Source organism: Crocodylus siamensis, chromosome 4, assembly GCF_052110815.1.
Source record: "Crocodylus siamensis isolate JL-2025a chromosome 4, ASM5211081v1, whole genome shotgun sequence".
In the NCBI taxonomy this organism is placed as follows: Eukaryota; Metazoa; Chordata; order Crocodylia; family Crocodylidae; genus Crocodylus; species Crocodylus siamensis.
The window spans coordinates 2,204,852-2,230,659 of NC_143398.1; the positions used below are offsets into that span (position 1 = coordinate 2,204,852).

At 56.9% G+C, this 25,808-nt stretch overlaps 2 protein-coding genes and 1 pseudogene across 5 annotated transcripts; 2 read left to right on the forward strand and 1 right to left on the reverse strand.

The window, feature by feature from the left end:
* Window positions 1-1,015: 1,015 nt before the first annotated feature.
* On the reverse strand, window positions 1,016-14,043 carry LOC149865363 (C-type lectin galactose-binding isoform-like). Of its 4 annotated transcripts, XM_090041432.1 has the most exons (7): window positions 5,331-12,276; window positions 4,801-4,880; window positions 4,301-4,395; window positions 3,896-4,033; window positions 3,258-3,372; window positions 1,926-1,997; window positions 1,016-1,226 (listed from the first exon to the last, which is right to left on the reverse strand). In XM_090041432.1, the coding sequence occupies exons 1-6, from the start codon at window positions 5,726-5,728 to the stop codon at window positions 1,930-1,932; spliced, it is 894 nt and encodes a 297-aa protein (XP_089897558.1). In that variant the 5' UTR covers window positions 5,729-12,276; the 3' UTR covers window positions 1,016-1,226; window positions 1,926-1,929. The 4 variants fall into 4 exon arrangements, with proteins under 4 accessions (XP_089897558.1, XP_089897559.1, XP_089897560.1 ...); XM_090041433.1 differs by lacking the exons at window positions 1,016-1,226; window positions 1,926-1,997 and adding an exon at window positions 13,634-14,043 and having other exon boundaries at window positions 2,072-3,372; window positions 5,331-5,410; XM_090041434.1 differs by lacking the exons at window positions 1,016-1,226; window positions 1,926-1,997 and adding an exon at window positions 13,640-14,042 and having other exon boundaries at window positions 2,072-3,372; window positions 5,331-5,410.
* Window positions 10,648-10,864, forward strand: LOC149865364 (U2 spliceosomal RNA; annotated as a pseudogene).
* On the forward strand, window positions 12,499-21,603 carry LOC149865365 (uncharacterized). The gene is made up of 3 exons (XM_090041435.1): window positions 12,499-12,743; window positions 14,064-14,203; window positions 15,741-21,603. Exons 2-3 carry the CDS (start codon window positions 14,129-14,131, stop codon window positions 16,116-16,118), a joined length of 453 nt encoding a protein of 150 aa, XP_089897561.1. The 5' UTR covers window positions 12,499-12,743; window positions 14,064-14,128; the 3' UTR covers window positions 16,119-21,603.
* Window positions 21,604-25,808: the final 4,205 nt, after the last annotated feature.

Here is a 25,808-nt window from a genome sequence, read left to right on the forward strand (position 1 = left end):
GGGGACAGACAGAAGAAAGGTGAAGATGTCCCCAGACACAAGTCCCCACCCCTGTGCTGCCCGCACCTGGAACAGGCACTGCCACCCTGGGCGCGCGGGAGCTCCCTGCCGGCGCTGGGGTCGCAGCTGTGCCCCACGAGGGCTGCAAGGTGACCGCTGGGCTGGAGTGAGGGGCGCTGGCCATGTGGCACCTGTGACCCGCGGGCGCTGGGCCCTGGCGCCCACCAGTGTCGCTGGGAGCGGTTCAACTGTATACGTGTCCATGGCTGAACTGTCGAACCAGGACAGAAATGTCCTCGGCGCTCCCTGCTACTCCTCCCCTGCTCCGGCCCCCGCTGGGATTTCTCCTGGGCTGAAATCCCCTCAGTCTCCCACTCCCGCCACCATCCTGAGCAGCCATGGTGCTTCCTGGTTCAGATGCAAACAGCTGCCCGGGGTCGGGGGACGAAGGACGCCGTCATCCCTCCGGTCACGGGCCAGGAGCGCGGCCCCATGAGCACAGGAGCCCAGTGCGGGGCCAGGGACCCCGAGAGCACGGCCCCTCCACCAACCCTGACCACACCTCTGCACTACGGACACACGCTGACCGTCGCTCCCCCACGGCAGGTGTGCGGCTCCCTGGTCCCCACACACCTGCGACACACCCCTGCCGCGGTCGGTGTTTCCACCCGGCCCTGCCTCCCTCCCCGACACCCGTGTGATGCTGGACGAGGTCCTTGCACCGCTCGTCCCCCCGTGGGCCCCCTCGCACAGACCCTGGGCTGGAGACCAGTGCTCTGACCTGGGCAAGGGCAGAGAAGTGCCGGTGGCAGCCGAGTGCGAGGGCAGGTGGCAATGCCGCGCAGGATAACCACGACGCCATGGCCCTCCTCATCCCTCCCCGTTGCCTCCCTTCCCCTCACGGCGCTGGGCAAGGGGAGCGCCCGCCACAGCCCAGGGAGACACGTGGCCCTTCCCCTTCGCAGGCAGGCAGGGCCCACAGGAGACACACGCGGGACTGAATGCCAAGGGGAAGTTTATTGTCACCGCACTGTGCTGGGACCATGCAGAGGAGGGGAGGGGAGACGCGCGAGCCCAGCAGAGCGAGGCGAGGCAGAGGAGCGCGGGACTGACACGGATGGGCACAGCGGAGCGGGGAGGGGCGCAGCAGGCGGGTTTGCAGGACGGGTCTCCCTGGAAGAGCTGCTGGATGCAAAGCGCTCACCTCCCCGGAGCTGGTGCACCGCCTGCAAGAGCAAGTGCCGCCGTGAGCCATTGGGGAGACCCTGCGAATGGGCCTGACTGTCCCAGGGCAGGGGCAGGTCCATCTGGAAATCAGGCCCCTGCAAAGACCTTCATGTGGGCTGCAGAAACCACCCATCCCGGGGCAACCTGGGTCCAAGTCCACCCCAGGCTCCTGCTCCCACTCCAGCGCCTCCCCCTGCGCCCTTCCTCCCCGCGGGCAGGGAGGGCCGGTTTCTCGGGACAAGGGCGAGGAGCCATGAACGCAGCTGCTTAGAGACTGCTCCGAGCCCGAGGAGCCCCTGGCACCACCCTCCTGCCCCATCCAGCCGGGCACGGGGCGGCAAGGGGGGCCTGCCCATGCAGAGAGGGCCGTGGGGAAGGTGACACGCACTTGCACGCGGGGAGCTGCCTGCACACAACGGTATTAACAACCATTGCAATTACACTGCGATGTCTGGGAGACGAGAGAGCCAGCCTGGGTGACACGGGGCAGGGGAGGGGTGAGCGGAGGTGACACGAATGTCTCAGCTCTTTGAAAGGGGGTTTCACGCCCACAGCAAGGGTCACTGCAACCTACAGCAAGGCCCATGGGATCCACCTCGCAGGGGAGATGGACAAGCACCACCTCCTGCATGTGTGAGGGGCGTAGCACACCCACCCCCGGGGCCGGGGGTGACCGCAGCGCACAGACCCTGTCCCACCTGGTTAGAGCTGGGACTCGCAGATGAAGGCTTGTGCCGTTCTGCAGTTTTGATCGTTCCACTCCTGAAACCCTAGGAGACAACACAGCAGCCATCGAGGGCGGGCAGGCACGCCTGGCATGGCGCACTCCCTGTTCTGACCCAGCTCTGGGACGTGATGCCGACTGCTGTCCTTGACCCTGGGGCAGGGCAGAGTGGCGACAGTGCCCTGAGCACCGGGGTGGAGGGGGAGGCCCCGCACCCACGAGGGGCGCGGGGGGAACGGCAGACCAGGCTCTGGGTGCTCTTATGACCGACTCTGCTGCCCTTTGCCCAGTCCCGGGGAGAGGACGTGGTGCCCACAAGGCTGTTTCCAGCAAGAGAGAAGCCAAGGACGGGAGCCGGGTCCTTCGGTGCCATCCAGTGTCGTTGCAAGGAAGCTGCGCTGAGCCCTGCTCCCCCGCACACGGCGACACCCCACACAGCGCGCAGCCCCTTGCTCCGGGCCCGGCTCTGCTCTTCCAGCCGGACGCTGCCAACCCCGGCCCTGTCTCCAGACACCCCGGGTCTCGCGCTGTCTCCTGGCGTCTTCAGACGGGCGCACACACGTGCAGTGCAGTCAGTGCCCCAGCCCCCACGCGTGCATGCACGCACACCGACATGCCACCCAGCCACTGCAACAGCCCCGGCTTCTGCAATCAGGTCCTCGGGACCAGCTTGTTTTCCCTGTCTCTCTTCTTCTTCAGCGCTCCCTGGGGCCACGGCTCTGACAACGGCTTCTCCCTCCCTTGCTCCGTGCAGGAGCTTCCTTGTCTCCTCCACACAGCCAGAGTCGAGGGTGTTTGCACTGGTGCCCCACGTGCACTCACCTTCCTGCACAGTCCAGGCCCCCTGCACGCTTGCACAGATGAAGGCAACACACAGATAGCGAAACTAGCTGGACAATGAGCATAAGCGTTGGTGAACTTGTGTTCACTTCTGTAGGGGCTGTGTGAGGACAGCACAGAGCAGGGTAGGAAGTGGAGTGAATCATGTGAACACCGAAGGTGGCGAAGAAGGGCTCTGAATCTTCCTGTGTAGCCTTCTGCAGCACCGAGTAGCACAGCGGCACAACAACTGCTCTTGGCCATTAGTGCCCCTTCACAGACCCCCGTCACCCACCCTAGGAGACACGGCCTCTGTGTGCATCTGTATATCATGTACACACATGCTTGAGTTCATGAAAATCCTGTCAATTATTGCAGCTTTAGGAGAGGGCTGTGAGAAAGCAGGGCCTCTCCCTTCCCTGGGTAGGCATCTCAGAGTCGTGTCCAGCAGGCTGCCCTGCCAGGCGAGTCAGAGCCTCCTGCTTACCTGTAAAATCTCGCAGCTCCACACAGTGCTCAGTCCCTTCCCAATTGTCGGGCTGCGCCTCTGACCAAGCTTTGTAGCTGTAGATGGAGCCATCCATCCACGTCCACAATGTGTTCTACAGGCAGGAGGGAAAGGTTGGCAGGGAACCGCCCCGGAAATACGTGCTGTGGGCACCCCCAGGAAGCATTATACCCAGAAAGGCCCATGCTGTGTGGGGAGAGATGGAGAAGGGCTGTAATCAGGGAATGGGCAAGAGGCAGGGTAAGGGCCCAGGGCCAGGGACACTGATGGAGCTGACACACAAACCTTGTTTAGGGCTGGAGCCAGCCGAGAACTGTCCAGCCTCACAAGCTGGGGGGGGGGAGGGTCTGGGCCCAGCCCCTGCTTGCAGGACACAGTCAGTTATCAGGAACCCGATGCAGCAGGGGCCCTCAGTCCAGCCCCATGCAGGCCAGGGCCACAGGACTCCCCCCCCCCCTTGCCCCAGGACTCCCATTCCTGGCTGCCCGAGGGTGAGTAGTGGGAGGCAGCCCACGCACAGGGGCCCTCGAGGCCTTCGCATCAGCTTTGGGCACTGAGAGGAACCATCCAGAGCTGGGGAGGACCGCGGCGGGTGGTCAGGGGCCTCAGGCGCACACCTTCCGGGGGTCATGGAGCCCGATCCAGACGTGCCCACCGTGGCGATGACTCGAGATGTATCTGGAGATCATAACTGATTCACCGTTGCTGAGAACCGAGGCGAGATGGGCCCGGTGGCCGTAGCTCTGACACTCCAGCTGTGGCAGGAGAAAACCAGCTGTGTCTGCGGCCCCCGGGCAGCACCAGCCTGGGCAGGGGCGGGAGCCCCTGCTGCTGCCTCTCCCCAGCCTGGCTCCAGGGTGAATGGAGGAAGGAGCTGCTCCCCCCGCACTTCAGACCCCCCTGCCCACGTGCCCCGCACCAGCGCTCAGCTCCCCCGCCGCTCCCCTCCAGCCCCCGAGCCCCATCCCTGGGGCCATCCTGTCCCAACCCGGCACCCCGCGCCCAGACCCCCCGGCGCTCACCTCAGCCTCCGCCCAGGTCAGCTTCTGGAGGAACAGTCTGAAGCATTTGTCTCCATAACGTACCCAGCCATTGGGACAGGACTTGATATTAGCCCCTGCACAGAGACAGCGACGGGCAGGCGGTGAGGGGGAAGACACCCTGGAGGAGGGGGCGAGAGCAGCCCCTGGGCACAGGGCACAGGAGGAGATGCCTGGGGGAGGTCACTGGGAGGAAGAGCAGGGATTTGGGGACCCCGGTGGGACCCCAGGGCCCAGCATCGCCTTTCTCGGGGCAGGAGGACGCAGAGGCAGGGGAAGGGCGGTATCCCAGCTCCAGCGTCTCTCCCTGGAGCCGAGGCGGGGGTCCCGTCTCACAGGGGGACACGCTGGCCCCTGCTCAGCCCGGCTCCGGGGTCTCTGGGAAGGGCCCTTCTCGCCGAGGGGCCGGGAGACCTGAGCGGGACCACGGCGCTCCCTGCCCGGGGAAGCAGAGCCCGGGGCCCCATGCAGCGCGGACTCACCTTCCAGCCAGGGGCTCAGCGCCAGGCAGCCCAGGAGGCACAGGCTGAGGCGGGCAGTGGTCCTCATCTCCTCGCTTGTCCTGGGGGTAAACAGGGGAGATGGGCCCCGGGAGTCCCCACTGTGCCCCACTCTGACCTCTCCCTGCCTCCCCAGGGGAGGTTGCAGGTCTGGGGCATCTGTGCAAGGGCCCAGCCTGGCCCCAAACCAGGCCGGGGGGGCAGGGGTCTGTGATCCAGGGCTGGGGCCAAGGACCTTCCACCTGCAGACCCACCGCACCGTCCTCCCCTCCGCACCCCGCATTACCACAGGGCGGGCAGGGCCCCGGGAGCGGGTCCCCAGGAGCGGGTGCCCAGCACTGACCCCGGGGCCGGGTGCAGGGGCAGGTCTCTGGGGAAGGGGGACACAGCGACTCGTCCCCAGGGTGCCTCGCACACAGCACGTGTGGCCCCCAGGCCCCGGCCAGGGCTGCGCCTAAGGCCTGGCCCCAGCTCGGAGGGGACAAGGGCCAGGGCCAGGGCGCAGGACTCACCGTGCACCTCTCTGGGGTCTGGTCCGGAGCAGGGGTTGGTGCAGCCGGTGCCCACTCCCGGCGCCCGGCGGGTTTGTAGGCTGGCAGGAGGGAGGGGAGCAGGGAAAGGTGTGAACATGCAAAGCAGGCAGGGCCAGCCCACAGCTCCGCATCTCCCCAGCTGATGCCAGTCTCCCCCGCCCCCTCTCCTGCCTGCCCGCTCCCTGCTCCAGGTGCCAACTGGCCAGGAGCCACTGCTGATCACACCTGCACCCAGGAAAGGGAACCGTCTCCCTGGGCTGAGCAGGATTTGCTGGGGCCCGCTGGGATACAGGAAGGGGGACAGCCCACTTGCTCGTACGCACTGCACAGGTGTCCACAACCTCCCCGGGGGGATGCCATTGTTTTCTGTCCATCATTTCTCATTCTGGTCTCTGAAGTCAGACCACTGGCTGGGCTTTCCAGCCTGCATCCATGGCCTATCTCAGTGGACACCCATGGCCCTTGAAGGCCAACATCCTCAGAGGAAGCCGTCATAGCAGCCCAGGCTGTGGGCTCCTGTTGCGGGTCTCCATGGTAGAAAACAGATATGAGGGATTTTGGTGCTGTCTCGTACTGGGATGACTGCATAGTTGGGAAACAGTTTTAGCAGGTCCTGAAAAACTCTTGCTTCTTGCATGTTTCCTGGACCGTCACAGGTAGGACAGCAAAAAAATGACATCAGAAGAATAGCTGTAGGAACAGAGATTATTTATCCTGGAGAAGGGAAAACAGAGGGGGAATTTGATCAATCTTCAGATACCAAATGGGTTGTAAAAGCAGAAGGCAATCTCCTAGTCTCTGTGTTCACAGAGGGATCTGGAAGAAGCAAGGGGCTAATAACAGCAGGAGAGAGATTCAAGTGGGATATTAGGAAGACATTTATAACTCAGAGGATGGGTGAGCAGTGGAAGACTACTGCCCTCTTTTCCTTTCCTATCTACACAGTTCACTCTACAGTAAGGTGCGCCTCGGAAAATGCCAAACCATCCGCACCTAAACTACTGTCCAGGGCAGCCTGGCGCCACGCTGCTGAGACTCATTCACATGGGAGTGGGGAGAAGGGGCTGGGGCCTGTCCTGAGCAGCAAAAGCAGGGTCAGACCCTGCTTGGGGACCTGACAGGGCTCCAGACCGAGGTCAACCAATTTTGCTTGGTGTGCTCCTCTCCATGCTGCTGCCCGGGGTGCTGTGCCCTCACTGCCGCACCTGGCATTTGTCCATACTGAACTGCATCCTGCTGTCCCATACTCCGGGCAATCTGGGAAATCTCCTGGACAGGCCCAGGCACCTCCACCATCCAGCTGCCCAGACCTGGGCTGAAATCCATCCCTCTGCAAACTCTGGCCCAGAGCTGGGGCATGGGCAAAGCTAGGATTTATTTGTATACGCAGCTGGGAGGATTTCCTTGTCCTGCATAAGGAACCACCTGAGCCCGGTCCCACTTGTGCACCAGGGAAGCTAGTGGCCCAAGGCCGAGAGACTGACACCAGGCTGGACACTGGTGCCCGTTTCACCGGGGAAGGGGAGAGCCTACGGACAGCACCCCCGGGGCAATGCCCCTCCCGCAGCCTTTATTAGCGGAGCAGAGGGAACATCACTGCCTCTGTCACGAGCTGCACTCTTTGAAAGGGAGATTTCAGAGACCTCCCTCCTTCAGCCCTGGGAGGCACCCGAGGAGGTGCGTTTTGCCACCTGGCTCTTTCCTCCTTGGGGACACGCGTTGCCTGCACGTACGTTTGGGGTGTGGAGGCTTTTGGCACAGGACTTATGACCCCGATGCCTTGTTTCAGGCAGACCCAGACCCTCGGACCAATCATGGCCTCTCCATTTGAGACCAGGCACATTTTACTGATACACACTGATAGATAAGAATAATGCAAACAGCTCTAGATCTACCAGTCCCGGAGCTGTCACCCAGGGAAGGTGCATCGGACCAGCACGCGAGCTTCACGCTGAGGTTCTCTCTTCCATCAGCAGCCTGGAGGCCAGCGGCTGAGGCCCCGCATCCCCTGTGGGGTGGGTGAGACGGGCTGGTGGTGCGCCCTCTGTCCACGGTGGATTCGGGCTCCCCTCTCAGGGATCATTCGCTGCTCTGAAATCCCTCCTTTTGTATCCTTTCTCCCCACTGATGACTCTTCATTCCCAGGCATCGCTGGTTGGTCTCCCTGTGGTCATCATAGCGTCCACGTTTTGTCCTGTCAGCATATTCCTTTCTTCCCACAAACCATCGCGTGCACATATCTAAATTAGGTCACTTTGCAGTCCTCAGAATTTGGTCTGTTCACCAAAGCTGGAAATCGCCGTCCTTGGAAGTCTTCAGGGGAAGACTGGATGGACGCCTTGCTGGGATCATTTCACCTCAGCAGTACTGATGCCCAGAGATGGGGGTTGCACTCAGTGATTTTTGAGGTCCCTTCCAGCCCTTCATTTTTATGATTCTATGATTTCTATGACCAAGGGCTCTGCAGCTGGGCTCTGTGACCTGGCCTAAAGGCTGCAGAGTCTCTTATCTCTGTTTGGGTACACTGCTCGTGTTATGGAGTTGTGGTCCAGGTCTTCAGTTTCCCAGCCTGTGCCTCTTGGCTCCAGACACCCTGGGCCTTGAGGGAAACTTTGTCATGCGCAGGTTTCTAGAAACCAATAAACGCTTGCAGTTGCCCTGGACCATTATTCTAATGAAGATCTGCTTTACCAGGAAGCCAATTGCCCAAAAGCAACCTTAAACATCACTTTCTAGCCCTCAGAGGTGGCTCCTGCCAAGAGGGATCTGCAGCTGTCCGGCTGGCTGGAGAGGGGAGGGGAGGGGGAAAGGACCCTATGCACAACACCACAGCAGGTACTCCTGGACCAAAGGGGCTGACATAGTGACGTGCCTGGCGCAGGCTGTACGGGGCTGTTCTGAAGCAGCTGGTCCCCGTGACCTGCAGCCCCACACCGGATGCTCTCAGGCACCTGCTACATACAGAGAAAAGAAACCCAGTGCTAGCTTTTGGAGGACAAATACCAGTCTGACAGCTGAGCATCTTGAGAAGCCACAGACTCATGCTTGCTCTCTGCTGCCCTGGCCCTGAGCTGCTGACAGCTACCCCTGTACAGAGACTGTCCTGGCCCATCACTACGCACAGCACCACCTGTTCACTGTGCTCTCTGCACTGGTCCAGGGGTTGCAAACACTTGTTCCTATGCTACCTGTTAAACCAGTGAAATTCCCTGAGACCCCATCTCGGGTGGGTCTGCAAAGGGCCCCAGGAAATGCCCAGGAAAGGGATGCTTTGTACAAACATGGAAACGGATGAAACGCGGCTTCCAGAAGCTGCAGGCAGACGCAGCTGGAGCTCGTTTTCTTTGTGCTGCACTTTTCTGTTGCAGGACTTTGCTGTTTGCTGGGTCCGGACCACGTCCATCCTGGTCGTGACGGAGCCTGCCGTGAATGGGCCTCGATCAGGAAGGGTCCCCCCCACAGGAGAGATTTGTGACAGGCTGTTATCGTTCTGAATTATTTGTCTTTCCTTATATAGTTCCAAATAACAACTTCAGAAAGCACTGCCTCTTGGCCATGCCCTTTTTCAGCAGAACCATGACCACGTGCTTGGTTGAACTCCACACCAGGAAAGCCAGTGTAGGTCCTGCTCTGCCTGTGTTTCTCCTGTTGACAGTGGGTAAATAGCCAGAAACAAATAACGTGTGGTTTGCCCTGGAGCACCCCTCCCTGCTCTGCAATGTCCCCTGCCCTTTCGCTGTGTGGAACAGCGCGGCCCTCCTGCTGCACACGCTTGCCCCAGGGTGAGTGAGAATAGCTCCAGGAGCTCCTGGCTTGGGCACTCAGGCAGGGGTAGGTCATCGATAGCTTCACCTCTTTGGTTACTCTGTGAATCAAGGGGAGATTCACATGGGACACTGGTGCTTTGCCAGCACTTCCAGCTCCTGGGATGAACTAAAGCCAGGTGATCACAGAAGCTGGGAAGGGGAGAGCCCACAGACTGCAGCAGTGAGCGGCGCTGTGCTAGCACAGTGCTCGGGGTGTAGAGCTGGGAGATCTGCCTTTCTTCAGTCCCGTGACACACCCCGGAGCAGGTGGGTCCTGCACCCGTCTGAGTTCTGCTGCCTGGCAAGGTCCAGGCACAGCTGCTTCTCTGCGCTCCGCTCTTTCCTCCCTGGGGACGTGTGTTATCTCCGTGAATGCTCGGGCTGTGGAGGCAGCTCCGGCCGAGAGGGAGCTGCAGCTGTCCGGCTGGCAGGGGACAAGGGTGAAGCCCCATGCCCTGAGCACAACGTGGCACAGCAGATACTCATGGTATCTCTGAGTCCTTTCAGCCAGACCCCGTGATCTGTATCCCCACAGCGGAGCAGTGCAGGGGCGAGATGCTTGCAGGCACCTGCTACAGGGGGAAAAGACTTGGTTCTAGCTACCCCTGTACAGAGACTGTCCTGGCCCATCCTCATGCACAGCGCCATGTACACTGTGGTCTCTGCACTGGTCCGGGGGTTGGAAACACTTGTTCCTATGCTAGCTGTTAAAGCCAATGCAATTCCCTGAGGCCCCATCTCTGGTGGATCTGCAAAGGGCCCCAGGAAATGTCCAGGAAAGGGATGCGTTGCACAAAGGAGGCAATGGATGAACCACGGCTTTCAGGAGCTGGAGGCAAATGCAGCTGGAGCTCATTTTCTCTGTGCTGCGCTTTTCTGCTGGAGAATGTGGCTATTTGCCAGCTCCGGGCCACGTCCATCCTGCTGGTGATGGAGCCTGCCATGCATGGCCTTGAGCAGGAAGGGCTTCCACGTACCCACCACACGCCCATGAGAGGAGATTTGTGACAGGCTGTTATCCTTGAACTATTTGTCTTTCTTTGTCCAGTTCCAAATAAAAACGCTACAAACCATGGTGTCTGTTGGCCATACAGATGGATTAATGGAAGAGCCACTTGGGGCTGGGCCCGGGGTCCCTGGCAATCAGGGGCCCCCCGATGCCAGGAGGGTGGGGGCGGCGTGGGTTAGGGGAACTATGCATGGATGGAAACAGAAGCTGGACCTGGCCTGATGGTGTCTGCAAGCTCGGGCAGCCATAGCAGAGCTGGGCACAGGTCGCTTGGACCTCGCCTCCCAAATCCGCCAGGGCAGGAGCTGCCTTGGAGCCAGCGCAGCTCGGTCCCCGCTTCCCCGTGCTCCTGCCCAATTCACGCCCTTCCCCGTAGGCCTGCCCTGCCCACCCCAGGTTTCCAGGTGCCCCGCTCTATTCCGCTCCCCCTTCCCTGTGCGGCCGCCACGTGCGCTTGGCCTGCCGACGGGCAGCAGCAGTGGGACCTGTGTGAGCCTTTGGATTAATAATGTGCATAGTAGGGAAGCAGCGTGACCACGTAGGCGAGCTCCCCAGGGTAATTGTCTCTGATATGTCCTCCATAGGAGGTCTGTATTGAGCAGATTCTTTTTGGTATTGGGTGGTGGAACCGGAGCATGCTCCATCCACTCCATGCATTGACCTGGTATTGCAGTGCTTCCAGGACCGGTGCAAAAAAACAGAAAAAAAAAAACAAAAAACCTGTGTGAGCAGAGCAGCCCCTGGCAGCTGCACCCTGGGGGCAGCCCTGGCCCCCACCCAGGTGGCATGCGAGTCTGAGCGGGACCCTCAGCGCCTAACGCTCTGCTCCAGGAGCCCTCGTGGTTCACTCCCACCCCCACCGCAGACCGGCAGGGCAGCGCAGGGCGCCCCAGAGCAGAAGCCTCCCCCACTCACGTCCCCCGCATCTCAGTACAGCACAGCAGTGGCAGTGGCGGGGGCTCCAACTCTCTGTTTGCCCAGGGCCCAAATACATTGTAATCTGCCTCTGCTTGGCCGTGCCCTTGTTCAGCAGAACCATGACCAGGTGTTTGGTTTGGCCGCTACACCAGGAAAGCCAGTGGAGATCCTGCTCTGCCTGTGTGTCTTCCGTTGAGAGTAGATAATTAGAAAGATAATGCGTAATTACCATAGAGAATGTGGTTTTCCCTGTAATGCCCCGCCCTGCTCTGCAACATCCCCTGCCCTTTCCCAGTCTGGAAGAGCGCTGCCCTCCTGCTGCACGTGCTTGCCCCAGGGAAGGTGAGAATAGCTCCAGGGGCTCACTGAAAAGCCCCAGTAGAGATTTCAAAAGCTCTCTTACCTGACCAGTGCCGCACAGAGGGGGAGGATCACCCCCCTGGACCTGCTCGAGATGCATCTGTGGATGCAGGACAAGGTGCGGTTGGCCTTCCTGACCGCGTCCCCACACTGCCGGCCCATGTTCATCTTGGAGTCAGTGATGACCCCCAGATCCTTTTCTACCTCCGTGCTGACAAGAGGGGAGTTCCCTAACCTGTAGGTGTGGTGCCAGTTGTTCCTCCCCAGGTGCAGCACCTTGCACTTGTCTGTGTTGAAACCCATCCTATTCACATTCGCCCACCCCTGTAACCTGACTAGGTCTGATTGTAGCCTGTTGCATCCTTCCAGTGTGCCCACGTCCCCCCACATCTTAGTGTCATCAGCAAATTTGAACAGGGTGCTTTTTACCCCCTCGTCCAAGTCACCGATGAAGATGTTGAACAGTGCGGGCCCGAGGACCGAGCCCTGGGGACCCCCCTGCCCACATCCCCCCAGGTCGAACATGACCCGTCCACCACCGCTCTCTGGGCGCGGCCCTCCGGCCAGTTGGGACACATCTGACCGTGCGGGTGTCGACACCACAGCCCCCAGGTTCTTAATGAGAACGGGGTGAGAGACAGCGCTGAAGGCCTCCCGAAGGTCCAGGAAGACGATGTCCACTGCTCCCCCTGCGTCTAAGGATTCGGTGGCCTGGTCCTAGGAGGCCACCAGGTTGGTCTGACAGGACCTGCCACTAATGGACCCGTGCTGGTTGCCCCTGAGCATCATCTCCCCTGCCGGCCCCTCCTGGATATGCACCAAGATAATTTTCTCAAAAAGCTTGCCCACAATCGAGGTAAGACTAATGGGCCTGTAGTTTCCCAGGTCCTCCTTCCTGCCCTTTTTGGAAGATGGGAGCCACGTTGGCCTCTTCCAGTCCTCCGGCCCCACACCAGAGCCCCACGAGTGCTCGTACAGCCGTGCGGGGGCCCCGCAATGACCGCAGCCGATTCCCGCAGCGCTCGCGGGTGGAGATCGTCCGGACCCGCTGACTTGAACGCGTCCAGTCCCGCCAGACGCTCCCGGACTCGATCCGCCCGGACCCGGGGCCTGGCTGCGCCTCCCTGGGGCTGAGGGGGCCTGGGGGGGGACTGCTCCCGTTTCTCTCTTCGCTCCGGATCGGGGTGTCCGCATGCGGCGCCGCCCCCCCCCCCCCCGCCGGCGCTTACAAAGGCCTGCGCAGCCCGCAGCGACTGAGCTCGGCCCTCCCGCCGCGGGCCGGTGCCGGGACGTGCGCGGGTGAGTCCCTGCCCCTCGCGGCCCTGTCGCCCCGGCTGGGACGGCGCTGGCCCGGGGTGCCCGGCGCTGCCCTGCCCGACAGCGGGGGCGGCGCGGGCGAGAGGCCTGGGCTGCAGAGCGGGCCCGCTCAGAAGCGCCTTCCCCGTTCCCGTGCCGCCCCTGCCCTTGCCCGCTCTCCCCGGGAGAAGTGAGGAGGTGGGAGCCACCGCCGGCACCGCTCTCTGCCTCCTCGGCCGCGCCGCCCCCGCGGCAGGAGAGACCGGCGGAGCAGGGTCCCCGGAGGAGCCCGCTCCTCTGCTGCCCCGCGCGCGGGTGGCACTGAGTCCCCGGCGCCCGAGCAGCTGGGCCGGATGCGTGCCCCCGCCCCGCGCCAGGCTGCGGAGGGCGGGCGGGTGCAGGGACCCGCGGGCCTGGCCTCCGCCCTGGCGCTGGGAGCCCAGGACCTCCCGGGGCCCGTGAACAAGGGGGGCCTGAACTGCCCCCCAAAACTGGTCTCTCCGCCCAGAGCAGGCGCAGCCAGAGCCCACATGCCCCAGCCCTGTCGTGTCGCCTGCCCGGGGCTGGGGCTGGGGCTGGGGCTGGGGCTCGGGGGGACCAGGGGCTGCCGGGGGGCCTCTCAGCCCCGTGTCCTCTCCACCTCTCCCCAGCCCAGCACGCGCCGCCTTAGGAGACAGTCGAGGCAAGAAGTGCGGCAGGGGCTGGCTCCGCCACCAAGGCGGCTGCTGCGGATGCCTCACCCAGAAGAAGAGGTGGGAGGATGCTGAGGTGAGGGGCTGGAGAGCGGCGAGGCGAGGCCTGGGGTGGTTGCAGGGGCCAGATGGGCCCAGCAGCGCCAGATGTGGCCGTCACCCGTCCCCCCCCCGCACACGCACACGCACACGCACACGCACACGCACAGCTGCGGCACTCGCGTTTCCCCGCTGGCACATCCGAGGTCTCAGCTGCTTCCGGGGCGCTCTCGTTGCCTGCAGGGACCCCGCGTCCTTCTCTGGCCCCTGCTGTCCAGGATGCAGCCCCCCTCGGCCAGCGCCGCCCCACACGTGTGCCCTTGCTGTGCCAAAGCACATGCAAGCAGTCACGTGAGCCCAGGGAGACCTACGATCTCACTGGAAACCCGTGTCGGGCCCAGCCTACGAGGCGAGGCCCGTTTTCCAGGGGAGGCCGAGCCCCGAGCAGGGCCCCGAGCTGCGGGGGAAGAGTTGGTGACGCAGGAGGGGCTCTGCCGAGGGGGACGGGGGCTGGGAAGGAGACTGGGGAAAGCAGACACCCAGACCAAAGCTGGGGCAATGTCTTCAGCTGCCTTTCCTTGTTCCTCCCCAGATCACGTGTCAGAGCTACGGTCCCGGGGTCCCCTGGCCTCCCTTCACAGTACCGTGGAAAGCAGCATGATCGCCCGGTACATCTCCCAGCACCACAGGAACAACGCCTGCGTCTGGATCGGACTCTATGACCGCAAGCACGTGAGCGTCCCGCGCCAGCCCCCCCGCCCCGGCCACTCCTGCCACTTCTCCGTCCAGCCACTCGCACGTCCTCCGGCCGTTGCCAGGCTCTAGCTCGACCTCCTGTCTCCTGTGGGTCCGGCCCTATCCTGGGTGCATGGGAAAGGGGGCTGGAAGAGAGGCCGCATGAGTGCAGCCCCCTGCTCAAGGCAGCATTGTCCTGTCCAGGCCGTCCCAGCCAGGGTCCGTCCAGCCTGGGCTTAAAAACTACCGAGGAGGGAGGGAGACTCCGCAAGGTCTCTGAGTAGCTTGTTCCAATGCTTAAAACCCTCGCTGTGAGAAAGTGCTCCCTAATATCCACCTGAGATTCCCCTTGCTGCAGTTTAAGACCATTCCCCCCTTGTCGTGTCCTCTGCAGGCACTTACTTCCCCGAACTAATCCTCGCTCGACATGCTCACGTCTTTCAGGAAAACTTCCTGTCCTCCCTGAAAAACTGCCCGTGATGGAGAATCTGTGCCACTCTTTGGCAGATTGGGGCCGGGAGCTGATCTCCTGCAGTATTAAAATCTGAAGGCTCATTTCTAATCTGAGTTTGCTGAGTTTCAGCTTCCATCCATGGTATTGTGGCGCTGGACTGGTCTCAGTGGGGCAGACGGCAGAAGGAGCAATGGGCTCAGGCTGCAGCAAGGGAAGTTGAGGCTGGATATTAGGAAAAACTTTCTCACGAGGAGGGTGGCGAAGCACTGGGACAGGCTCCGCAGAGAGGTGGAGGAGTCTCCATCCTTGGAGGTTTTGAAGACCCAGCTAGACAAACTTTGGCTGGGATGATGGAGTTGGGGTTGGTCCTGGTTGGAGCAGGGGTGCTGGGCCAGATGTGACCTCCTGCGCTCCCTCTTTTTCTACGATTTTATCTTTTGACTGAAGAACCTGCCGGCAATGTTTTGCTCCCCACATAGATATTCATACACTATGATTCACTCTGACCCTTAATCGTCTCTTGGGTACACTGCCTTGCTGGAGTCTTTCACTATAAAGCAGGTTTCCAGGCCTGTAGTCATCTGCGTGGCTTTCCTCTCCAATATATTAACATCTGGAGTTATAGACCCTGGAAGAGGATGTGGTATCCCAGAAGTGGCTGCATCAGCGCCAAATGCAGAAGTAATGGTAGAAGTCCTGGGCTCGTAGAGAAGGGGGCTGGAAGGGACCTCCGGGGGTCGTGCAGTCTGGCCCCAGCTTAGACATCCAAGGAGCATGTCATCCTCCTTAGATGCATGTGGTGGGGGGCTCATACTTATCCACCCTGATTTCCAAATCCCACCAAAGCATCCATTTCCCAGCGGAGAGTCTCCTCTGCCGTCGCTGCGGCCTGCATGTTTTGTTCTGAGATGCCTGGCTACGTCTGGCTGGGTTAAAACCCCAGGGGGATAAATTCGGTGGTGCTGGACATGTCACACCAGCTTCCCGGGGGCGGTCGCTTCTTCAGTGCGCCTCAACTTGGGGGCCCAGCTTGGCCTGACTGCGGGCTGCACGAGGACTTCTGTCCCTTCGTCTCTTCAGAATCGGAGCTGGAGGTGGGCGGATGACTCTGCGGTCAGCTATTTATCTTGGGACGGAGGGCAACCCAATAATTTGTGGAACATCGAGTACTGCGCAGCATCTTGCAGCCACGCAGGTGAGATTGTCGTGCACCATCCGGGGGACCCCAGCACCGTTGCGACCGTGCAAGGTGTGATGCTGACCCCGTGCCAGGCACAAGTCCCTTGTACCTCTGCTGGCAGAATTCACAGCCCCCCGCTCTGCTTCACTAAGCCATATGCACAGGTGCACACGCAAACACACCTTTGCCTCCGTCTTCCTAAGTCGGGACCAGAACAGCCACCTCCCTGCTGGGCCCCCCTCGGGCCCCGGGGGAGGCACACCTGGCCCACGGGTTAGCGAGGAGTTAGGGAGCTCCTGGAGGGGCTGGAGGTATTCAAGTCAGCCGGCCCGGACGATCTCCACCCTAGAGTTCTAAAGGAACCGGCCGAGGTCATTGCGGGACCCCGGCGCGGCTGTACGAGCACTCGTGGTGCTCTGGTGAGGTACCGGAGGACTGGAAGAGGCCAACGTGGTCCCCATCTTCAAAAAAGGCAGGAAGGAAGACCCGGGAAACTATAGGCCGGTTAGTCTCACCTCGATCCTAGGCAAGCTGTTCGAAAAAATTATGCTGGCACACACCCAGGAGGGGCCAGCAGGAGACTGCATGCTTAGGGGCAACCAACACGGGTTCATTAGTGGCAGGTCCTGTCAGACCAACCTGGTGGCCTTTTACAATCAGATCACCAGATCATTAGAGGCAGGGGTAGCAGTGGACATCGTCTTCCTGGACTTCCGGAAGGCTTTCGACACTGTCTCTCACCCCATTCTCATTAAGAAACTCGGGGCTGTGGTGTCGATGCCCACACAGTCAAATGGGTCGTCAATTGGCTGGTGGGCTGCACCCAGAGGGTGGTAGTGGATGGGTCCTTCTCAACCTGGAAGGACGTGGGCAGTGGGGTCCCCCAGGGCTCGGTCCTCGGGCCCGCACTCTTCAACATCTTCATCAGCGATTTGGACGAGGGGGTAAAAAGCACCTGTTCAAATTTGCTGATGACACTAAGATGAAGTAAAAAAAACTCTCTCTCGGTTCGTTTTCTTTGGAGGCTCATTGAATAACAAATCCTTAGGCACACATTGTTGGTGAGACAAAAGGTATATATTTGCAAATAGGGTCAGAGGGAGAAGACAAAAGATCAAAACCCTCTGCCCCCGAGTACTATCATTAGCAGGCTTTTATCCCCTCTCTTCTGGCACGTGTACAGAAACAGGAACTCTTACAACTCATTTCCGGTTCATACAAACATGCATGAGAATACGTCAGATCATGCATCCCATGTGTATTATAATTAACTACTTAAGTATGCGGGGCGGATAGGCTTAATATGTATTAGGTTATTACGCGTGCTCAAAAGGGACTCAAGGTTACTCAAGGTTCAACCTGAAGGCTAAAATGGCAATTATTCTTATCTTAGCCTAAGAACCGTAGGAGCCATGAAAGAAAGTGTGATTTAGTGTAACAAAGAGATAGTAAATTTGCAGAACAAAGAGAGCTCTTGGAGTTTTTCCTTCAGTTTCCAACCCCCCCTTCCCTCTCTCATTAAGGAGACAAGGAGGGCTGGCAGCCGTGCTTATTCAAAGGACAACACTATTGATGGGAGCTAACAGCTATTGATAATGCATTTTTAATAATATTTCTAACAATATTCCCCCCTCAAGATGCTTTCTGATCTTTACTTCATTTGGGCATATCAAGATAATTACGAGGAATTTTTCTGAGGACCATGACTTTTGCTACAGTCTGTGCTTTTAGAGGGACTGCTGCGACCTGCATTCCTTCTACAGTGGTGGTTATCAATCTAGTAAGACAAGGAATGAGACAAGGGATAAAAATCAAACCAGTTAGAGCACACAAAAGCACAAACCCTACTTTTTTCCACCAGGGTCCTCCAAATAATTGAAACCACCAGTCCTTATTCCATGTGGTTTCCCACGTTTGTATTGGTACATGGGCTATTTTCCTAATCTCTTTGGCAATCTCTAAGACCACCTTCCCGTTATCATCTATTTGGAGGCAACAATTAGAAAGGTTGAACTTTCCACAGACTCCGCCATCCTCTGCGAGTAAATAGTCTAAAGCCATTCGATTTTGGTATATGGCTTCCCTCATCTGAGAACTTTGTCGAGCCAGCAACTCGAGAGCAGTGGCGGTCTGGTTAGTAATTACTTCCAAGACTGCCTGCAACCGGATGATTCTATTTAGCATATATATTGGTGTCCGGTAGCCCCAACTCCCATCATTAGCCCATGTAGCTGGTCCATAATACTCAATAATCCTCTGAGGAGGCCACTCATCCTCCTTCCACTATTGGGAGCCACCCTGTGTCAAACTTACATCAATACTTCTCTTGGCCCTGTTCCAATCATCATACAAAGAGACTCCCAGCTTATTTCCAACCTTAGATGGTAACAAAAAGAAAGATGGTACAATTACTCCAATATAGCAGGTTCCTGTCCACCCTCGTGGTAGGACCGTATAGGCACGCTTTCCACAAATCCAATAATGTCCTTTTAGGGCCCTGTGTTCCCCTCCCAAGGCTAGGGGGTCACGGCTGTGGAAAAGAAGGGGATAGTATTTGATGCCCTTATGCCCTAAAGGGCCAGTGTGATAGTTACTCAGTTTAAACTGACATTTCCATACGCCATCTTTATCCCTATACTCGCACTTGGTTATTTCATTTGTGTCATTTAAGGCACTCCAATATGCATTAAACCTTGCCACTGTGCCATTCAGGTGTGCCCATTGCCACTTATAAATGTAGGTAAATCGTTCGCCTCGGGTCTTTTCATATGCCTGACATCTGGTAGGGTCAGGATCGAAAGGTAATATTCTTGTCCTTTTGAGATTTTGCATCTGTGTGGAGATTGGGAGCCTAACGGCAGCAGAATTCCATTGATCAGCATACCTGCTGCATACTCGGGCCCATTTTAATGTCCATGTACACTGACTATGTCCTAACCTCCTTCCTGTACCATTACTGCTAATACAGTACTCTCCCAATGCCACTTGGGAAAGATCCCAGCTGTGGTTCTCATCCCATTCTTGACCAGTACTCTTAACATCTGCTTTGTCACTGACCAACCATTTTGGGGCCAAAGGAAAAGCCCTCCAAGGCCACTGTTCTCCGGCCTCTCGGAGCCCCCCACAGGCCCAGCAGTTGGTAAGATTAAAAGTACTTGCAATCCTCTCCATCATATCAACATACAAATTTGTCCCTGGGGGAGTAATTTGGGAAAGCGGGGGCATAGGCCAGTGGCTAAGGCTATGCAATCCTGCTTCTTTCATTATGCAGATAACAACAAGGCACATTATAATTCCCACCATATTTTCCCTTTTACTTTCTGGACTAATTTTCTGAACTTTGATTAAGCCGTCTCAGGCGCACTTGGAGATCACCAGTAGGTTCACAGCTCCACTTGCTGGCTTCTTGTTCCGAAGACGACTCAGCTTCCGGAGTGAGTTCGTCTTGGGAGTTGTTGTCCTCTGACGCTTGTGGATGTCGTTTCACACGGGTATGGTGTATCCAACGGTCATGGCCAGCGATCTTTACAGCGGTGTGGGTTGTTAGAAGTACCTGGAAAGGGCCACTCCACCTCTCAGTCAGAGGTTCCTTCTTCCACCGCTGCACCAAGACCCAGTCTCCCGGGGAGAAGTCATGTACCGATACGTCTAAAGGCAGGCGCTGAAAGGAGGCTGCATACCTGTGAAGAGAAAACAAGACAGACTGCAAAGCAATAACGTACATATGAAGCTCACTATTACCTAATTCAAAAGTTACATTCTCTCGCATCCCAGGAGGTAAGACTCGAGGCGGCTTGCCAAACATAATTTCATATGGGGTCAATTTAAGGCCCCGTCGGGGAGTGTTTCGAATGCAAGTAAGGGCGAGCGGCAATGCTTGAGGCCACTTAAGACGTGTTTCAATACAGATTTTGGTGAGCAAAGTCTTTAAAGTCCTATTCATACGTTCCACTTGTCCTGAACTCTGTGGTCTCCATGGTGTGTGTAATTTCCAAGTAACCTTGAGAGTTTGCGCGACTCCTTGAACCACTTTTCCCACGAAGTGTTGTCCCTGATCCGACTCAATGGACTCAGGCAGGGAATACCGTGGAATGATCTCCTGCAACAAATACTTCACTACTGTAGCCGCAGTGGCAGTCCTGGTGGGCCAGGCCTCGACCCAACCAGAGAGCTGGTCTACCATGACAAGTAAAAACCCGTGATGTCCGGACCGTGGGAGCTCGGCAAAATCAATCTGCCATGCCTGTCCAGGGTACGCTGCCCAGGGTCTACCTCCCATTGGCACAGGGGGTTTCCTTCGGGGGTTTACTTTCTGGCATGTGATGCACTTGGTAGCAATGCGCTGAGCTTCTACATATAGCCCTGGAGCTACTGCTTGGCGGATCACTAGATCACCCATGGCCAAGCCTCCCATATGGGTTCTTGCATGGAGCTGTTGCAGCACCTCCCGAAGCAATGGCCTGGGTATCATGACTTTCCCTCCTGGTACTATCCACCACCCCTGGGAGTTCTTTTCTGCACAAGCTCTTTGTGCAAATTTATCTTCTTCAGGGGAATACTGTGGGACTAAATCTTGGATGTCTGGCCATATGGCATGGGACATGGCCTGCTTGGATACCTCCTCCGCTTCTCCCCCAATAAATGCAGCTTCCTTTGCTGCTGAATCAGCCTTTGCATTTCCAAGCTTATGCTTTTCCTCAGCAGCCTTCCCATGGGCCCGCACATGAATGACTGCTACCTCTTTAGGCTGGTGGAGTGCCTCTAGTAGCTTGATAATCTGGGGGCCATTAGCAATTTTATTCCCAGAAGCCGTAATGAAACCCCTTTCTTTCCACAATAGTCCATGCGCATGGACCGTAGAAAAAGCCTAGCGAGAATCAGTGTATACATTAACCCGCTGGTCTGTCCCCAGCTGTAATGCTCGGGTGAGCGCAGTGAGTTCTGCGGCCTGTGCCGACCATGAGCTCGGCAATGACTCCCTCCATACTACCTTATCCAAGGTTACCACTGCACATCCTGTTCGTCTTTTTCCATCGATGACAGAGCTGGAGCCGTCTACGAAGTATTCAACATCTGGGTCCTCAATTGGGTCCTCAGCAAGATCAGGTCGCACCTGTGTGGTTTGATTTAGGACCTCAAGGCAGTCATGCATCGGTTTTCCTGGCTCCGGCAGCAAGGTTGCAGGGTTTAAGGCTGTAGTATGTTTGAAAGTAAGTCCTGGATTAGAGAGCAAAAATATCTCATACCGTGATTGTCTGGAGGGGTTAAGAAATTTCCCTCCCTCAGTCCCTAGGATCTGGGGAACTCCATGAGGAGTGAGTATTTCCATATCCGCACCCATGACTATCTTCTGGGCTTCTTCAACAACCACTGCTGTGGCTGCCACAGCCCGAAGACAGGCTGGCCACCCGAGTGCCGCTGGATCTAGAACCTTTGAGTAATATCCCACGGGTCTCCAGGTCGGGCCCGATGGCTGTGTCAGCACCCCTGATGCGACCCCTCGATTCTCATGAACATACAGTCGATATGGCTTTTTACTGTTTGGGATGGCCAGGGCAGGGGGCTGGGTTAATGCTGCTTTAAGCAGATCAAAGGCATGCTGCATTTCTTTATTCCATTTCCATTTAGTGAGACTCTCCTTAGTCAGGGAGGCATACAGTGGTCTAGCCTTCCCACCGTAATCTGGTATCCATAGTCGACAGAACCCAGTTAGCCCTAGGAATGCCCGCAGCTCCTTGGGTGACTTAGGTGGGGTTAGACCTTGAATCGCCTGTATGCGATCTGCACTCAGGGCTCTGACTCCTTTTGAGAGCTTATATCCCAAAAATGTGACTTCAGACTGACATATTTGGGCTTTTTCTCTAGAAACTTTATATCCTTTTTCCCCCAGAGTGTTTAGGAGTGACCTGGTGGCTTCCTCGCAGAGCTGCAAGTTTGGGCTTGCAACTAGCAGGTCATCCACATACTGGAGGAGAGTCACTGCGGGGTGTGATCCCTTCCACTCCTCCAAGTCCTTCTGAAGGGCAAGTCCGAAAATATGGGGGGCTGCTACGAATCCTTGTGGGAGAACTGTCCACATGAGTTGGGCTTTATGGAAGGTGTCTGGATCCTCCCATTCAAAAGCAAACAATTTTTGACTGTCTCGGTGAAGGGGAATAGAGAAGAAAGCATCTTTCAAATCTAGCACTGAAAATATTTCAGCTTCCCCCGGTACTTGTGTCAAAATCGTGTGAGGGTTCGGGACTACAGGATGGTCTGAAAGGACCTTCTTATTTACTGCCCGTAAGTCTTGGACCAGTCTGTATGAGACCCCATCTGCCTTCGGCACTCCAAGGATGGGGGTGTTATAGGGTGAAGTCCCTTCCACTAGCCATCCGTACCTCTTGTATTTCTCTATTAACGGCTTGAGTCCAGCTCTGGCCGCTCGGCTGAGTGGGTACTGCTTTACCCGAACGGGCCCCTCCCCATCCTTGAGTACGATCCTTACCGGGGAGACGAACTTAGCTCGCGCAGGGGTTCCATCAGCCCATACCGAGGGGTCTACTCCAATCATGTGATCTTCTGGACTTACTGCAGGGCGTCGGTCCTCCAGGAGAGCCATCTGATAGTTCGAGCTCTGCTTGACAGGTAGCTGGACCACCATCTGATCGTCTCTGAAAAAGATCTCAGCTTGCAATTTTGTGAGTAAGTCCCGCCCAAGGAGTGCAACCGGGCAACTTGGAGAATACACAAAGGAGTGCTCGAGCAAATGGTCCCCCACCTTGGTGAGGAGTGGTTTACAAACAGGGAGTCGGGTTTGCATTCCCTCAATCCCTTCTACAAGTACATGCTGTTCACTAGTTCCTGCACAGGGGGTTTTTTCTGGAATCATTGAAAATGTAGCCCCAGTATCCACCAAGGCTTCAAAGTTTTTGCCACCAACCCTAATGGTTACCATGGGATCTTCTCGGGCTCCAACCCGAAGGGTAGTGGTCTTAGATCCCTGTCCCCTTCATTCTGAATCCTCACCCTTGTCTTCTGCCCGCATGAGGTGACCTTTCGTTTCACCCTCTCTCTTCTCCTTCAACTTCGGGCATTCCCTCTTCCAGTGTCCTTTCTCTTTGCAATAAGCACAAACGTCTGCTCCCACTCTTTCTCCTTTCCCCTTCTGCATCCCAGCCTTTCCAGGGTTCCCTCCAGTTATAGCAGCTGCTAGTGCTGCCATCTGTCGCTGAGCCTTTTTATCCTCCTTGCGCTCCTGCACTTGCTCATGATTCCCATACACCTTATATGCAATTTCCACCAGCTCTGAAATCGGTTTCCCAGCACCTCCCTCAGTTTTCTGTAACTTCTTACGGATATCAGCAGCAGATTGACCAATAAACATAAGATTTACCATGCGCTGGTTATCTGGGGCTTCTGGATCCAGATCCGAAAACCTGCGAAACGCCTCATACAGCCTCCCAAGGAAAGCTGAGGGATCCTCCTCTTTTCCCTGTCTCACTTCATACAACTTAGACAGATTGGTAACCCGAGGCACTGCCTTTCCCATTGCTTCCACTATAATTCCCAGATACCGTGCACTCAGCTCTCTGCCTTCGGCAGTGTGATTATCCCATCTCGGCTCTTCTACAGGGAAGGTATCACGCAGAGTACGACCAGCAGCACCCTCTAACTCAACTCTGGCTGTCGCAATACGCTCTGCTGTCCCCAACACTAATCTCCTTTCCTCCGGGGTTAGGAGGGTCTGGAGCATCATCTGGACATCAGCCCAAGTGGGTCGATGAGTCTGCCCAATGGATCGAAACAAATCCCTCATCTTTTCAGGGTCTTCACGAAAAGAGGGGCTCTGATTCTTCCAGTTAAATAAATCTGAAGTGCTAAATGGGGTGTAGACAAAAGTTGCAGTGCCTCCTTCCCCAATAACCTCTCGCATCGGACAGTTCAACACTGGCTGTGACTCTACAGGCTTGCGCAAATAATAACCCTTATTTCCTGATTCAGATGAGGCACTTGGCTGAGGCTCACGCTCTAACTCATTAGGTATGCCTTGGTACGTCGGTGGTGGTCTCTCTAAGGGAGGGGGCGGTGGTGCAGAGGGACTGGATGCCGAGGAGGCGTCTGACTCATCTTCGCTACCCGACAGGGCAACCGGAGCACGGGTCCGGTACTTAGCCAATTCAGAATTCCCCCCCTCATTAGACTCAGGAAGTACAGGCGCCCCCCCCCGAGCCTTTTTCTTAACAAGCATCACATGAGACTTTACTAAGTAATTCTTAATCCAAGGTGGCTGATTTTGAACCACCCACAACCAACAATCAATATAAGGAAACTGATTCCAATACCCATTTTGCATAACAATTTCATGGATAGCTATCACTTCTTTTAGCACAAAGGATCCTTTCGGGGTCCAGTGGACCCCAAATGTTGGCCACTCGAGTTGACAAAACTTAGTTAAATCACCTTTTTTCATTTTTATTCCGTAATCGGCCGGCCTTGCAAATTTATTAAAATGACGTAATAAGCACCTTAGAGGGGTATCCGTGTTTTCTACACGGGAGCTAACCGTACCCATTTTGCCCACAAAAGTGCACCCAAGGCACACCAAATACCAAAAAGTCCCTTACAGCAGATGATTTACCATGAGAACATGCACACCTCCTGCTCCAGACCCAGAACCAAACTGGGCAAAGGGAATTCGTATACTCACTCAGATACCCCAGAGATCTCGATCCAAAGCCAAAAATGTGTACCTGGAGACTCCAAAAAAAAACAAAATTTGCATAGGAGCCCTTAGTGTTCCGGATGTTCCGGCTCACACCTCAAGCCCCCCCTCAGGGCGAGCCAAAAAGAAAGGCTCGGCGCGCAAACCCCCCAGGGGGGCAGAGACGATGTGCCGACGAACTCCGGAGTCATCCAAAGAAGGGCCCCACGTTGGGCGCCAGATTGAAGTAAAAAAACTCTCTCTCGGTTCGTTTTCTTTGGAGGCTCATTGAATAACAAATCCTTAGGCACACATTGTTGGTGAGACAAAAGGTATATATTTGCAAATAGGGTCAGAGGGAGAAGACAAAAGATCAAAACCCTCTGCCCCCGAGTACTATCATTAGCAGGCTTTTATCCCCTCTCTTCTGGCACGTGTACAGAAACAGGAACTCTTACAACTCATTTCCGGTTCATACAAACATGCATGAGAATACGTCAGATCATGCATCCCATGTGTATTATAATTAACTACTTAAGTATGCGGGGCGGATAGGCTTAATATGTATTAGGTTATTACGCGTGCTCAAAAGGGACTCAAGGTTACTCAAGGTTCAACCTGAAGGCTAAAATGGCAATTATTCTTATCTTAGCCTAAGAACCGTAGGAGCCATGAAAGAAAGTGTGATTTAGTGTAACAAAGAGATAGTAAATTTGCAGAACAAAGAGAGCTCTTGGAGTTTTTCCTTCAGTTTCCAACCCCCCCTTCCCTCTCTCATTAAGGAGACAAGGAGGGCTGGCAGCCGTGCTTATTCAAAGGACAACACTATTGATGGGAGCTAACAGCTATTGATAATGCATTTTTAATAATATTTCTAACAAAGATGTGGGGGGATGTGGGCACGCTAGAAGGGAGCAATAGGCTGCAATCAGACCTGGACCGGTTACAAGGGTGGGCGGACGAGAATAGGATGGGTTTCAACACAGACAAGTGCAAGGTGCTGCACCTGGGGAGGAACAACCGGCACCATACCTACGGGTTGGGGAACTCCCCTCTTGTCAGCTGGAGGACTGCGTCCAGTTCTGGGCGCCGCACTTCAGGAGGGATGTGGACAGCATGGAGAGGGTCCAGAGGAGGCCACGCGCATGGTCAGGGGACAACAGGACAGGCCCGACGAGGAGAGGCGACGGGACCTGAACCTGTTCAGCCTCCACAAGAGAAGGCTGAGGGGGGATCTTGTGGCCTGTTATAAACTAGTCAGGGGGGACCAGCAGGCACTGGGGGA